The sequence below is a fragment of the Polypterus senegalus genome, chromosome 1, assembly GCF_016835505.1.
Source record: "Polypterus senegalus isolate Bchr_013 chromosome 1, ASM1683550v1, whole genome shotgun sequence".
NCBI classification, from domain to species: Eukaryota; Metazoa; Chordata; class Cladistia; order Polypteriformes; family Polypteridae; genus Polypterus; species Polypterus senegalus.
The window spans coordinates 228,807,719-228,821,680 of NC_053154.1; the positions used below are offsets into that span (position 1 = coordinate 228,807,719).

General features: G+C 38.8%; 1 protein-coding gene across 4 annotated transcripts in view; it reads right to left on the reverse strand.

The window, feature by feature from the left end:
- Positions 1-13,962, reverse strand: part of LOC120539674 (disintegrin and metalloproteinase domain-containing protein 12) — a 568,760-nt gene that overhangs the window by 213,308 nt on the left and 341,490 nt on the right. For all 4 annotated transcript variants that reach the window (XM_039770006.1, XM_039770016.1, XM_039770034.1 and 1 more), the window contains one exon: positions 1,636-1,712. In XM_039770006.1, coding sequence (XP_039625940.1) covers positions 1,636-1,712 — 77 coding nt within the window. The remainder of the gene's footprint in view (positions 1-1,635; positions 1,713-13,962) is intronic.

Below are 13,962 nucleotides of genomic sequence, written 5' to 3' on the forward strand. Positions count from 1 at the left end.
GATTTCTCGGCAGCTTAATCCACACTGATTCCAGGAACCTCCTTTATTTGGACTCTATTTTGACATTAACACATGCTGCCTCCTCTACTGGCTTACTCATTTGTCTTCCAACTTCCTTGAATTATCAACATTAACCGCTAACTTTGTTACCAATGTTATCTTATTTCTTGCCATAGTATTTGGTAAGCCTAGAGTCAAATGATATACTTCCAAGATAATACTGTTACTGAAAAAATGTCATTAATGGAAAAACCTGTTTTGTTTAACATGGTTTAATTTATTTTTAATATGATAAACAATCAATTCCAGGTTGCTTTTTAATAAATATAAACAGACCTTTCCAAATGATGTAATGTCCCAACTGTTAATTCTAAGGGAGTTAAGATGCTTGGTACAATGCTTAGAATCAGGGATATTACCAAATAAAACTATAAAAACAGATTCTTTTGACTTAAAAAATATGTTTCTGGCACAACATATAATTATACTTTTGTATATCTAATGATTCTGCAATCCAGAAATGCTATGACATGTCCTTTATGAATGCCTTTACATTGTGATTCCATAAGGTTTACATCAAATTTTAGTCTAATATATATAACTCCAAAGAGTTCAAATTTTTGGAATATTTGTGCTTTTTTTATAGATCTTTAAATAAAATCTAGGCTAAAAAATATTTGAGTAAAAAATGACAACCTTCATTGAAGTCTAAAGCTTTACGATTGTAGCATGTCTCCCTGCTCAATGCAGTTAGCCTAACAAATTAGATGCATTAGTTCCTACCACCTGAGTTTTGAAGTATGCATATATTTCAAGTCTTTGTTCCCATCCAAATGATTATTAGTTTTAATGTTTGAAAAGCAGTTAATATAATGATATGTTTTGTATAAATGATTTACACTCAGTTATTAAGCAACATACAGGTCCACTAAACAATAAAGCTCAGTGTGCTATTTGCTTCTCTGAGATTGCTGTATAAGGGTTAATGGAGGATGGAAGATCCCAGTTAGTGTTATTACAGAGACACGTCAGGAAGAGCCTGTTTCAATCTCCATAGGAATGCATGTGAACAGTACAGTTTTCGTTTTAAAGTGGCAAATTTGTTCAGATCATGAACATCTTAAAACAGAAAAGTCTTAGTGATACAGTGTTAGGGAATAATAAATCTGACAACGTAAGTAGCTGGTTACAAAACAGTGGTGCCAAAGTCCAACCAAATCACTTATTAACTGCTTGGCAAGGTATAGATGTTGACATATAAAATTGTTCCACTTAAACATAAAAAAGCAATTACTTGAAATTGAGACAAATGACCGTATTTAGGAGCTGCTGATGACTCCGTTTTTTTTTCCCCTTGGTTTGGGCATTGAAAGGCAGATTGTAAATGTCCTGCACAATCATAGATAAAACATTGTTATATGAAAATACAGTACATACAACATAGAAGTATAAAAACAGATGCTGAAAAGAAGGCCAGTTCTGGACCAACAAATGTGGCTGTAACATCAAAATAAGGGACTCAAATGTGTTTGAATGTTTTTTTATTAAAGGAACTAATAATGTCTGCCACATTAAAGAAAGCATAAACAGACAACAAATTAAATAAAGAACTATATGAAATTATATGTCACTTACCTGAATCCAGAACAGGTACTGAGGCTAACGGCAGAATATGCATGGCCTTGGACGGTCCCATGGTAGTAGCAGTGCACCTGAATGAAAGATGGGTCATGTCACTTTGGGCATAACTTTAAATGAAACTTACTTTTTTAAGCAAATAAGCTGTTCCAATTGATTCCAATGAATGAATAAATGTAACATTTATTAATCTTCAACTACATTTTCATTTCAGAGTTTTTCATATGACATTTTTCCAAGATTTTGTGATTTATTTGGTACTAGCCAACCTGCGGCGTACCATACGCCACATAATCAGGCCGGTTTTTTAATGATTTTTAAGCACAGGGAGGAAAATAATATTTGAAAAATCGGCAATGCAATAAATCAACAAAGAAAAGAAACATTGTAACAATGCATGGAACGAACCAACACACAATCGTCCGTGACTGAAAACTGGCGGACCGCCATCGCTCATGTGCCCACCTCCAACTTGTCACTTGAGTCGTTGTCATCTTTGCACAGTCCAGATGCACCTGTGAATCATGTAGACTTTCCGTGTTCCTGCAGGAGCATCTAAGAAGACGCATGTTTGTCGCGGATGCGAATTGCTGTATGTAGCGTGTAAAACAGTTTGCTATGGTGCACACGGTCGTGCGTCGTAACCGAAAACTCGGTTTTTAAAGATTGCTTACTTCATTGTGTTTTAACCTCAGTTGTAAAGGATTGTTTTAAGGATCCCATGGGATACCCCTCGCAAACCGTTTTACACTGCATATGGCGATTCACCTCCGGGGGGGCTCCTTCATGCGTGCGCCATAGGTGTCTTACTTGTCGGCGGCTTAGTGAACCCACGTCCCTTCCGGCGTGCTTTCCATGGGTGTCTTGCCTTAGTGAATTATATATATAGATAATATCAGGTGTATTTCTATTCAGACAGCATGTCCACCTTAGTCAAAGAACCACAATGCATTCCTGCATTCTAACACATATTGTACTTCTGCATACAGTGAATTCTGCATTTTAGGTGTTACTATGAGGCAATTTAAGATATAGCTCCATGAAAGGTGATGTGAGCACTGGTCCAGTGGTTTCCAAGTTCAGTCTTGGTGACCTTCTGTGGCTCAGGTTTGTGGGCCAACCAGTTTCATGATTATTAAGTCATTTTACCTCACATTGGTCTCAATGTTAAATACGCTCATCTTTTCTTCTCCTTCTCTTACTTTGCATTTAGAGAACAGCAACAGTGTGAGATCTGCTTTGATAAGAAATTTAGAAATATTAATAATTTTGCCATGGATTTAAGTAATTAATTTTGTCATTTTGTTATTAATTCCCATTTTTCTGTGATTGTTTCCTAATAGTGACAATAAAACAATGAATGAAGCAGACACCAAGGCAAATGACACTGAATGTTAAAGACTGCTGCTATTTGAGTATCATACACACTAGTAAGTTAAATTGTAAATCAAGGCTTAAATAATAAGACCACCTAGAAAAGGGGAATTAAAATCGTGATGATGATGGTGATGAAAATGACTCACTGATTGTGAAACTAGTTGGAACAAAAACCTGCAGCCACTGGCGGTCTTCCCAATTCTGCCCTTCACCACTGTTCTAGAATTAAGATTGATTTGGTGAAGCTAAATTACCCTTTAGAAACTGAAAAATTACTTCCATATATTTCATACACCATTCAATATATCATCCATTTGAAAAAAATATTTTAATCCTATTTAAAATTATTTGCCTATATAGGCAGTACTGGATACAAAGATAATGTAAATAACAACGTACTGAATGAGATACCATATAGTGAATTACTGACATCTGACATATTTTTCAAGGCCCTAAATCTCTGAATAACTAATAATAGGAGAGCAGCACTCCTCAACCAGAACAACTTCAAGGATGCTAAAGAGTACAAAACATGGTACCTGTATTAAGGAAAAGTACAGAAGTTGGATGAAGAGAGGAAGAATACAAAGTATGGCTTAAAAGATGACCACATCTGGTCCTTTCTTCAGTGATATTAAATATGTTCATCAGGTGGGATGACTTGTTCACCTTCCCAGTAAAATAGCATCATGTACCTTACTTCTTGTTTCATATCTCTCCTCTATTCATTCTAGATTCCAGATTAAATAAGCTAATTATTGTGAGGCATCTTTAAACCTCATCTTGGGATTACTTTCGAGCTAAACCCAGCAATCATTTTTAAAGTCAGAGATGTCTTTTCACTCTCTCCAGGAACACCATGGGCTGCTACAGCTACCATCCCATGAATTTTTGTGTCTCTGAGACTTCAGTTGGCCTTAAAATGCTGAAGGTTCATAGCAGATGTTAATCTGTCTTTTGAAAAGTTAACTCAAATGGGATAGGTATCTGTCTCAAGGAGAAGGTTTAGGCTGAGGTTGAGCAAATACACCCAAAAAAAAAATTTCTGCTTGCTACTGAAACAAGGGAAAGCCAAGCCAGAACAGCAGAATGGAGCATAGCAGCTAGACAAATGGACTAATGCCCAATCAAATAACATACTAGGACCAAAGTCATGGATCAGGCAGGCCCAAGGAAGCCTGGGGTCATACACTAAAGATAGCTAAGACACCTTGGTCTGAACCTACAGATGACGTCCAATGGCAGCATCATACAAATAAAAGGTAGCATTACTTTGGCTTCGCCTCCCGCTCCTCATGGAGCAAAAAGAACAGAGACAAACAGAGTGGTTGGGGGAGAGAGACAGAGAAAAAGAGAGAGAATGAGAGATGAAATTATGAGATTGATAATGTTTTTCTAGAGTGAAAATGTGTGTGACCTCCTGTTGGTTATTTCGAGAACTTCTGGTCCCAACCTATCTTTCACTGTTTCACACATGAATGGATGGTCTCCCTGGCCTCACTGGTCTCAATCTCTTCTTCAGAGACACATCCTGGTCATTTCCTGCTTTGCCTGCTCTCAGGCACCTTGGGGAAACATTGTGTGCTTCAGTGTTGGTGCTTCTTTCTGTCACTGGGGTACTCAGCATGTATGTGGAACATGCCATCCTCTGGTTGCTCCTGCATTTCCACACTTGCATGAGCAGGACCAGTGTTTGTGTATCTCATATCACCTTGGTGGTTCCCTAGCCCTTTTTGCAAGCTATACACCCACTCACAGACTTAAATATCAACTGCTAATTCATCAAGTACACAGAGAGAGAGTCTATATTGGCAGAATCTGGTACAAGGTAGTAACCATTCCTGTACTGAAAACCTCCACTGGGCAACTCATTAAACCTCAAATGAAAATAAGCTTTGTTTCAGTCCATGTACTGAAAATAACAAAATGTACTTTTAGTTTGATTTCTCCCTTGGCAGAAGTGGAGTAGTGAAAACTCTCTTTTTATGCTCAAAATATTTGTTGTCTTTCAGTTGAAAATATAACTGCTCTGGGAAAATGAAAATTTTTAACGTTCTAACATTGCAAGCTGAATATAATGTTTTTACTTGCCTGTGCTCTATGCTTATGTCTTCTTTCTACAGATCTATGTGACTGATGAGCTCATGTATCTATCACTCTACCCATATACAATACGTTAATCTGTTATTAAATATATGTACCAGACAGTTAGATGAGAATTATCTTTCTGCATAGCGGATATGTACATAGTTGCACCATCATATTACATTAAGCTGTGATTCCTGTAGAACTTGTGTTCACCACTTTTTCTTGGGCTGAAGATGCATATTTGAAAGTCAGCATTAAAGTGTGGTGGCAAATTGCAATATGTTCCAATAACTCATAGATCACTTCATCTACTGGTCATTAACATTTACTGAACTGCATTGTGCAATAATTTTTATTTTGACAAATATTGCTGAGATTCAAGGAATTACACTTACATGAGGCAACTCAGTAAAGGTGACAGCCTTCAATTGATATGAAATTGGTTTAACAAATTAATGCTTTCATATATTAATTTAGACCACAGGAAGACTTAATTGACCTATTGTCAGTATGGCTAATAAAAAAAAAACTAACCAGTCAGCAGCAAAATGAATTTGGCAAATTAAAACAAGACAGTGTGATTCACAGGCACATGAATTTTAGCAGATTTACAAGCATGAGGTTTACAAGCATCATTTATCAGATTTGCAGCAGGAAATTATGCAAACTTGTTTTTCCATCAGTTTTCCAAAAATATGTTAGTCTGTCTCTTTACAAGGTCTGAATGCAATAAAATGAAAGATGAAAACTTCATTTAGTGATATTGATTCAGTCCAATTGGATACCACTTTTAAAAAAGTAGCATATGTAGTATGGAATTTATTGTATATTTATCAAATGCTACATTAGCAGGACTAAACCACCATATTATTATTGTTACTATTCTTTCATCTATTTTTTCCCTGAGTTTAATACATTTTTCTGAGAAGATTAATTTTTCCATACTTTCAGAATGTCAAAGATATCAAATATATAGTAACTAGCAAAATACCTGCGCTTCGCAGCACAGAAGTAGTGTGTTAAAGAAGTTATGAAAAAGAAAAGGAAACATTTTAAAAATAACATAACATGATTGTCAATGTAATTGTTTTGTAGCTGTTATGAGTGTTGCTGCCATCAAGGATTTGATTATCATTATTTCTTTCAATCAGGTTCGTATTTGGAGGACGTGTTGTGTTCAAGTTACATTCCGTGTTTGTCAACCGTTGTAAAGATAACAGGTTTCATTCATCGAAGTGTTCACTACCCAAATCGCTACTCGTTAATCTAAGATGTTTAACAGGCATTCCCTGTATTAAATTGTGGATTTGCCTGCAAATATTTAGCGACAACGTCTCTATGAACTTGTGGATTTGCCTGCGAGTATTTAGTGGCAGAGTCTCTATTAAGTTGTGGATTTGCATGCGAGTATTTAGCAACAGCATGTATATTAACTTGAGGATTTTTCTGTGAGTATTTAGTGACAGCGTCTCTATGAACTTGTGGATTTGCCTGCGAGTATTTGGCGGCAGTGTCACAAAGTTGTTTTTGTCTAGCTGCATCAGAAAATGTACCACGACGTCTGACACGCCTCCTTTTTACTGTGTTCTCACAGCTTGGATTGCTGCTGTCATAATCGGTTTGAGTTTCATGGTTTGTTTCAATTACGATAGTATTTGTAGGACTTGTGTTGAAGTGACATTCGCCATCTGTCAAGCATTGTAAGCATACAACCGGCTTCAACGATAACTTCGCATCCAGCTTTTGAGAGTTGAAACATTCATAAACATCAAAGTGTCCACTACTCAAATCGGCACCTGAGAATCTAAGATGTTTAAGAGGCATTGGCGGTTCTCCAAAGATGTAAAATATTTGGCCATTTCGGTACACTTGAAAGCAACAACCGAACGATTCAGCGGCAGCCATCAACTTACATGCAGAAGCATAGGTGAAGGGCTTAAGCATTTCACTCTTATAGTGCCCCTATGTAGTATAATTATCTCCTGTACCGTCATCAGTCCACACCTTGAACCTGTCCCAGTCATTCAATACATAAGACACAATGTTCCCCCATGATATGGCTGTTCAACATGTAACACAGAGAATGGAAAAGGCAGGCCGTATCGCCGGGCATGGAAACCACTCGGTAAGTGACAGTTCTTTGATCGATGGCGATCACCTCAATAGATATGTTAATGGGGGTACGGTTGGAACGGTAAAAGAAATGGGTACCTGAACAATGTAAATTAAGTCTAAAATACCTACACAATAAATATAAGCATAATAAACGAACAATGAAACAGCAGAGAAGCCGTGGATTAAATAAAAAGGCTGCAGTAATCAGCAAGGAATCATGAATACCGTGGCGAAGCAAGGAAGGGAATGAAGAGACCGGAGCAACGGATGGCCTTAAATGGGCAGGCCACCAATTACGTGGGAGGCGTGGGGATGGGGGAGGCAACTCCGTCTCACATGGTGACCGAGCTGCAGGCTATGGACGTATAAATGTGCGTAAGTAGGATTCAGTTATGACCGTTACGCGTAGAATTTTGAAATGAAACCTGCTTAACTTTTGTAAGTAACCTGTAAGGAATGAGCCTGCCAAATTTCAGCCTTCTACCTACAAAGGGAAGTTGGAGAATTAGTGATGAGTGAGCCATGAGGGCTTTGCCTTTTATTAGTATAGATATATACATATACATACATATCTACATATATACACACACAGCTATTTCGTATCAGTGCAATACGCTGTTTGTTAAAACGGTTGACTCCCGCTCTTACGTGCAATAACAAATCAAATCATTCAGTTGTCTTTGCTCATATGTCATTTTAGAGCTGGACGCCTGGCATCTTTTTTTGGCCACAAGTTCGTTTCTGTTTGGTGTGAGGTTCTGTGTTGTGGAGATTCTCAGGATGGATTGCAGGTGCTCATCAGTGAGGCGACTCCTGTGTGCTGTTTTGTTAGTCTTTATCACTGAGAAGAGCTTCTCACACAGATATGTGCTACCAAACATGCACAAGGTTCGAGCCGCATGTAGACGGACTTTTTTTGTTCTTCAAAGTCACCAAAGCGCCGTGCAAACTCAGTGCGCAATAACTCTAGCTTCGCAATAACTTGCAGCATCATAAGGTAGACTTGATTAACGCGGTAAGTGTTCAGCAAGGCAGCTGAAGCGCTGCATTATGGGATCTGTAGTTTATTGTGTTACCAGCGCTTCATATACCCGGGCCATTAATAACAATAATACAGTATATAAAATGATCTCGGGCGGATATAATTACGCCTGGGCGGATGTGGCCATGCGCCCTTGAGTTTGACACATATGGACTAAATAGAACTTGAAAAGATATATTTTTTCAAATGTGATCGCGCAATTCAGATAGAGTTGACGCACACTACAGCCTGCATGCCTCAATGAGTCATCCTCCCTCGCTCTTACTTTTTACCGCTCATCTAATGAATACACTGAGTATGGCTTTACCAAAACAATCATTGATGGCTAATAAAGTATCCATTATTCGAGTATGTAGAGCGGGATATATATATATATACATATATATATACCCGCGTATCGCAGCGGAGAAGTAGTGTGTTAAAAAAGGTAGAAAAAGAAAAGGGAACATTTTAAAAATAACGTAACATGACTGTCAATATACAGTATTTGTTTTGTGAGTGTTACTGAGTGTTGCTGTCATCAAGGATTTGATTATCATTATTTCTTTCAATCAGGTTCGTATTTGTAGGATGTGTTGTGTTCAAGTTACATTCCGTGTTTGTCAATCGCTGTAAAGATGACAGGTTTCATTCATCGATTCGTTTCTTACTGCATCAATAAACAGCTCGTCTTCTTCTTTATCTGAGACCTGACACACTGCATGCACGGGTTTTTTACACTGTCTTCCTTTAGCGGGACATTGACTTTTTCCACCGTGTGCTTTGTTTCCACAGTAGCTGCATTTATGAATATGCTTATCAGACGCTTCATATTTTTGCTGCCTTTTCAATTGTGTAATTCGGTTTTGTTCAGCTGTTTGGAACTGTTGCTTTTATCTGTGCACTGCGCCAGTTCACGTGAGCCACTCGGTGTACTTGCATCGAAGGTTCCCAGCTGTGCTGGTGCCATCTCGTGCTATGTCCATAGCTTTATTTAATGTTACCTTAGTCCTGGCACTTAAAACTTCTCTCGCAGTTTCGCTGAGTTTGTGTCAAACACCACCCTGACCATCTCATCTTCCTCTCCATAAGCACAGTCCTTCACCCGTGAATATTTACCCGTGGCAGTTTGCTATTGGATTGCCGCTGACGGACGGCCTTATATGGGCAGGCACTAAATTACAAACGCCAGCGGCAGCCTGTCTATGAACTTAATTTAAAGTGTAGGTTTACATGTGCTTTGTTTCAAGTAGCAGAACTCATGAATATGGTTGTATATGTCACTCGCTCGCTTCTTATTGTTTCGCTGCCTTCTCAATTATATAATGCATGTTTTCTTGAGCGCTTTTTGGAGGTCTTCCTGGTTTTCTATGTACTGCGTGATTACGTGGGAGGCGTGATGATGTCACACGAAACTCCGCCCCCACGGCATTGAAGCTCATCTCCATTACAGTAAATGGAGAAAAACTGCTTCCAGTTATGACCATTACGCGTAGAATTTCAATATAAAACCTGCCCAACTTTTGTAAGGAAGCTGTAAGGAATGAACCTGCCAAATTTCAGCCTTCCACCCACACGGGAAGTTGGAGAATTAGTGATGAGTCAGTGAGTGAGTGAGTCAGTGAGTGAGTGAGTGAGTGAGGGCTTTGCCTTTTATTAGTATAGATATATATGTATACAGTGGTACCTTGGTATACGTCTGCTTTGGAATAAGTCCAACTTGGTATACGTCCTGTTTGGACACGAAAAATTTTGCTTAGTATACGACCTTTGTTTGGAATACGACTCGCGTGCTAACCTTGTTTACCTCTCTCGAGACAAAGCCACGACTTGATGAGCGTTAGTGCGCCAGTTGCTAGCATTCAGTGAACAACCTGCGCAATAACTCTCTGTGAACTTTCACGTGTGTGATATAGCGGGTCCACAGCTCCTGTCAAAGTCCAGCTTTAAAATAAATAATCACCGCGCTCGCAGCTTGGTAAGGGGGCATGGTGGTTATGTGGCTGAAGGTTGTCAGGGCGATTAGCGATGTGGGCGTTTCTCACCAAAGTACACTTGTGAGGGACCGTCCGCATTCATGATTACTCCTGGGGCTGCTTATTTTGATAAACAGAAGCGCGAGTCGACTTTAAGGGGAATAAAAAGAAAGGAAGCAGGGGGGCCGCCAGGTAAAAAGGCACCGAGCTTCTTCTTGTTTTTTTTTTTATTTTTTATTTTAAAAAAATGCTTCCTGCTCTATTTTAACTTCGTTGTTTTTAAGAAGACTTTTTTCTATTGTTTTTAACCTCCACGTTTCACTTCTGATTTTATGGATTATTTATTGGAACTTTGGAGACTGCACTTTAATTTGAACATCTTGTTTTGTTAATTGCTTTAATAAAAGCACTTTGCACTTTTTCACCATTCCCTTGCTTTACCGATGAGGTTAGCAGTGAGGCACATTACCGACGGTGTAGGGTTCAAGGGCTCCCCGGCAGCAGATGGGAGCATACAGCAAACCTGCATTGTCACAACGTGATTTTGTGTTTTTTTCATGTAAATTTGAATTGATTGTTGAAAAGTATGAAGGTGGCATGCGTATCCGGGACATGGCTGTTGCATACCGTTTGCCGAGAACAACAATATCTACGATTGTGAAAAACAAAGATGTTATTAAAAAGTGAAGTGAGGTAAAATTTTCATTTATTTCATCTAATTGCTTTTGTATTTATGTATTTTAGTATTAAGCAGTTTAAATTATTTTATACAACCCCATCAATGTATAATATGCCAATAGCAATAGGATTTTTATTTTCATGGGAACGGATTAATCATTTTCCCATTATTTCTTATGGCAAAAATTTGTTTGGTATACGTCCTGTTTGGTATAAGTCCAAGGGTCTGGAACGAATTAAGGACGTATACCAAGGTTCCACTGTACTAGCAAAATACCTGCACTTGGCAGCGGCGAAGTACTGCCTTAAAATTTTTATTAAGAAGAAAATTAAACCTTTTTAAACTGAGGGAAAATATACCAATAATTATTTGTTAAGGATCTCTTTGTATACCACATTGTGAGTTCAACCCTCTGGTTGAAATATGACCAAGCTGTGCGCTAAGCTTACTCTTGAGCATGCAACGTACAGTTGGCCATGTGAACAGTAATCTTGTTTCAAATCTCACAGCTTGGATTGCTGCTATCATAATCGGTTTGAATTTCATGGTTTGTTTCAATTATGACAGTATTTGTAGGACTTGTGTTGAAGAGACATTCGGCATCTGTCAAGCGTTGTAAGTATACAACCGGTTCCATCGATAACTTCACATCCAGCTTTTGAGAGTTTAAACATTTATAAACATCAAAGTGTCCACTATTGAAATCGTCACCTGTCAATCTAAGATGTTTAAGAAGCATTGGCGGTTGTCGAAAGGTGTAAAATATTTGGCCATTTCGGTACAATTGAAAGCAACAACCGAACAACAGCCATCAACACACATGCAGATGCATAGGTGAAGGGCTTAAGCATTTCACTCTTCTAGTGCTCCTGTATAGTATAATTATCTCCTGTACTATCATCAGTCCAGACTGGAGCGACAGACGGCCTTATATAGGCAGGCAGCCAACAACGTGGGAGGCGTTGGGATGGGGGACCCAACGCCTCACACAGTGACCGAGCTGCAGGCTATGAACGTATATATGTACGTAAGTAGGATTCAGTTAGCGTTGGGAACCCGCGTACCAAATTTCTTGAAAATGGACCCATAAGTAACAAAGACCATTGAAAAGTTCAATATGGCAGCCGACAATGGCATCATACCACCGAAATAAGTACCAAATTTCAGCCTTCTACCTACACAGAAGTTGGAGAATTAGTGACGTTGGAAAGTTCAATATGGCGGCTGACAGTGGCGTCATACCACTGAAATAAGTATGTACATTGGTTTCGGTTAGCGCAGGGAAGCTGCCTACCAAATTTCGTGAAGATGGGGCCATGAATAAGAAAGTTCAACATGGCGGTCATTGTTGACCGTTATGACCGTTACACGCAGAATTTCGAAATGAAACCTGCTTAACTTTTGTAAGTAAGCTGTAATGAATGAGCCTGCCAAATTGCAGCCTTCTACCTACACGGGAAGTTGGAGAATTAGTGACATTGGAAACTTCAATATGGCGGCCGACAGTGGCATCATACCACTGAAATAAGTACGTACATCGGTTTTGGTTAGTGCAGGGAAGCCACCTACCAAATTTCGTGAAGATGGGGTCATGAATAAGAAAGTTCAACATGGCGGACATTGTTGACCGTTACGCATAGAATTTCGAAATGAAACCTGCTTAACTTTTGTAAGTAAGCTGTAAGGAATGAGCCTGCCAAATTTCAGCCTTCTACCTACACGGGAAGTTGGAGAATTAGTGATGAGTGAGTGAGTGAGTGAGTCAGTGAGGGCCCTTGCCTTTTATTAGTATAGACGAGCAAAATACCCGCGCTTCGCAGCGGAGAAGTAGTGTGTTAAAGAAGTAATGAAAAATTAAAGGAAACATTTTGAAAATAACGTTACATGATTGTCAATGTAATTGTTTTGTCACTGTTATGAGTGTTGCTGTCATATATATATATATATATATATATACAGTACACATACATACTGTACATACATACACACACACAGAGAATGGAAAAAGCAGGCGCCATCTCCGGGCATGGACACCACTCGGTAAGTGATAGTTCTTTGATTGATGGTGATTACGTCGATAGACATTTTAATAGGGGTACAGTTGGAAGAATAAAGGGAAGGGGTACTTGATCAGTAAACAAAGTATAAAATATCAATCAATCAATCAATCAACATTTATTTATATAGCACATATTCATACAAAAAAAATGTAGCTCAAAGTGCTTTACAAAGTGAATAGAAAAATAGAAGACACAAAAAAAAATAAACATAAGTCAAAATTAATTAACATAGAATAAGAGTAAGGTCCGATGGCCAGGGTGGACAGAAAAACAAAAAACTCCAAAGGCTGGAGAAAAAATAAAATCTGTAGGGGTTCCAGACCAAGAGACCGCCCAGTCCCCTCTGGGCAATCTACCTAACATAAGTCAAACAGTCCTCTTTGTATTTAGGGTTTTCATGGAAGGACCTGATGATGATGGTCACGTAGACTTCTGGCTTTCAGTCCATCAATGTTGGTGCATCATGATGCTTTGAGTAGGTGGTGGTGGCGCAGGCACAATACACAATAACTATAACAATCATAACAGATGAACAATAAAACAGTGCAGAACCCGTGGATTAAATAAAAAGGTTGCCTCGTTGGCGAAGCAAGGAAAAGGGACTTTCTTATATGTCGTTCGTTTATAAAACAGTGCAGAAGCTGTGAGAAAGCTGCTTCCTTGTTGAAGCAACGAAACGAATGAAGACACCGCAGTGAAGAATGGCCTTATATGGGCAGGCAGTCAATTACGTGGGAGGCGTGCTGATTTCCACAGCAGCCGCACCTATGCATATGCTAAAACAGTGGAGAACCTATTAAAGGCTGCTTCTTTGGTGAAGCAAGGAAATGAATGAACACACCACAGCGAAGAACGGCCTTATATGGGCAGGCAGTCAATTACATGCGAGGTGTGCTGAGTTGCGCAGCAGCCTTACATATGAATATGCTAAGTGTCGACTAAATAGAAGTTGAAAAGATATGTGTTTTCGAATGTGATCGTGCAATTCAGATCAAGTTGACATTTTGT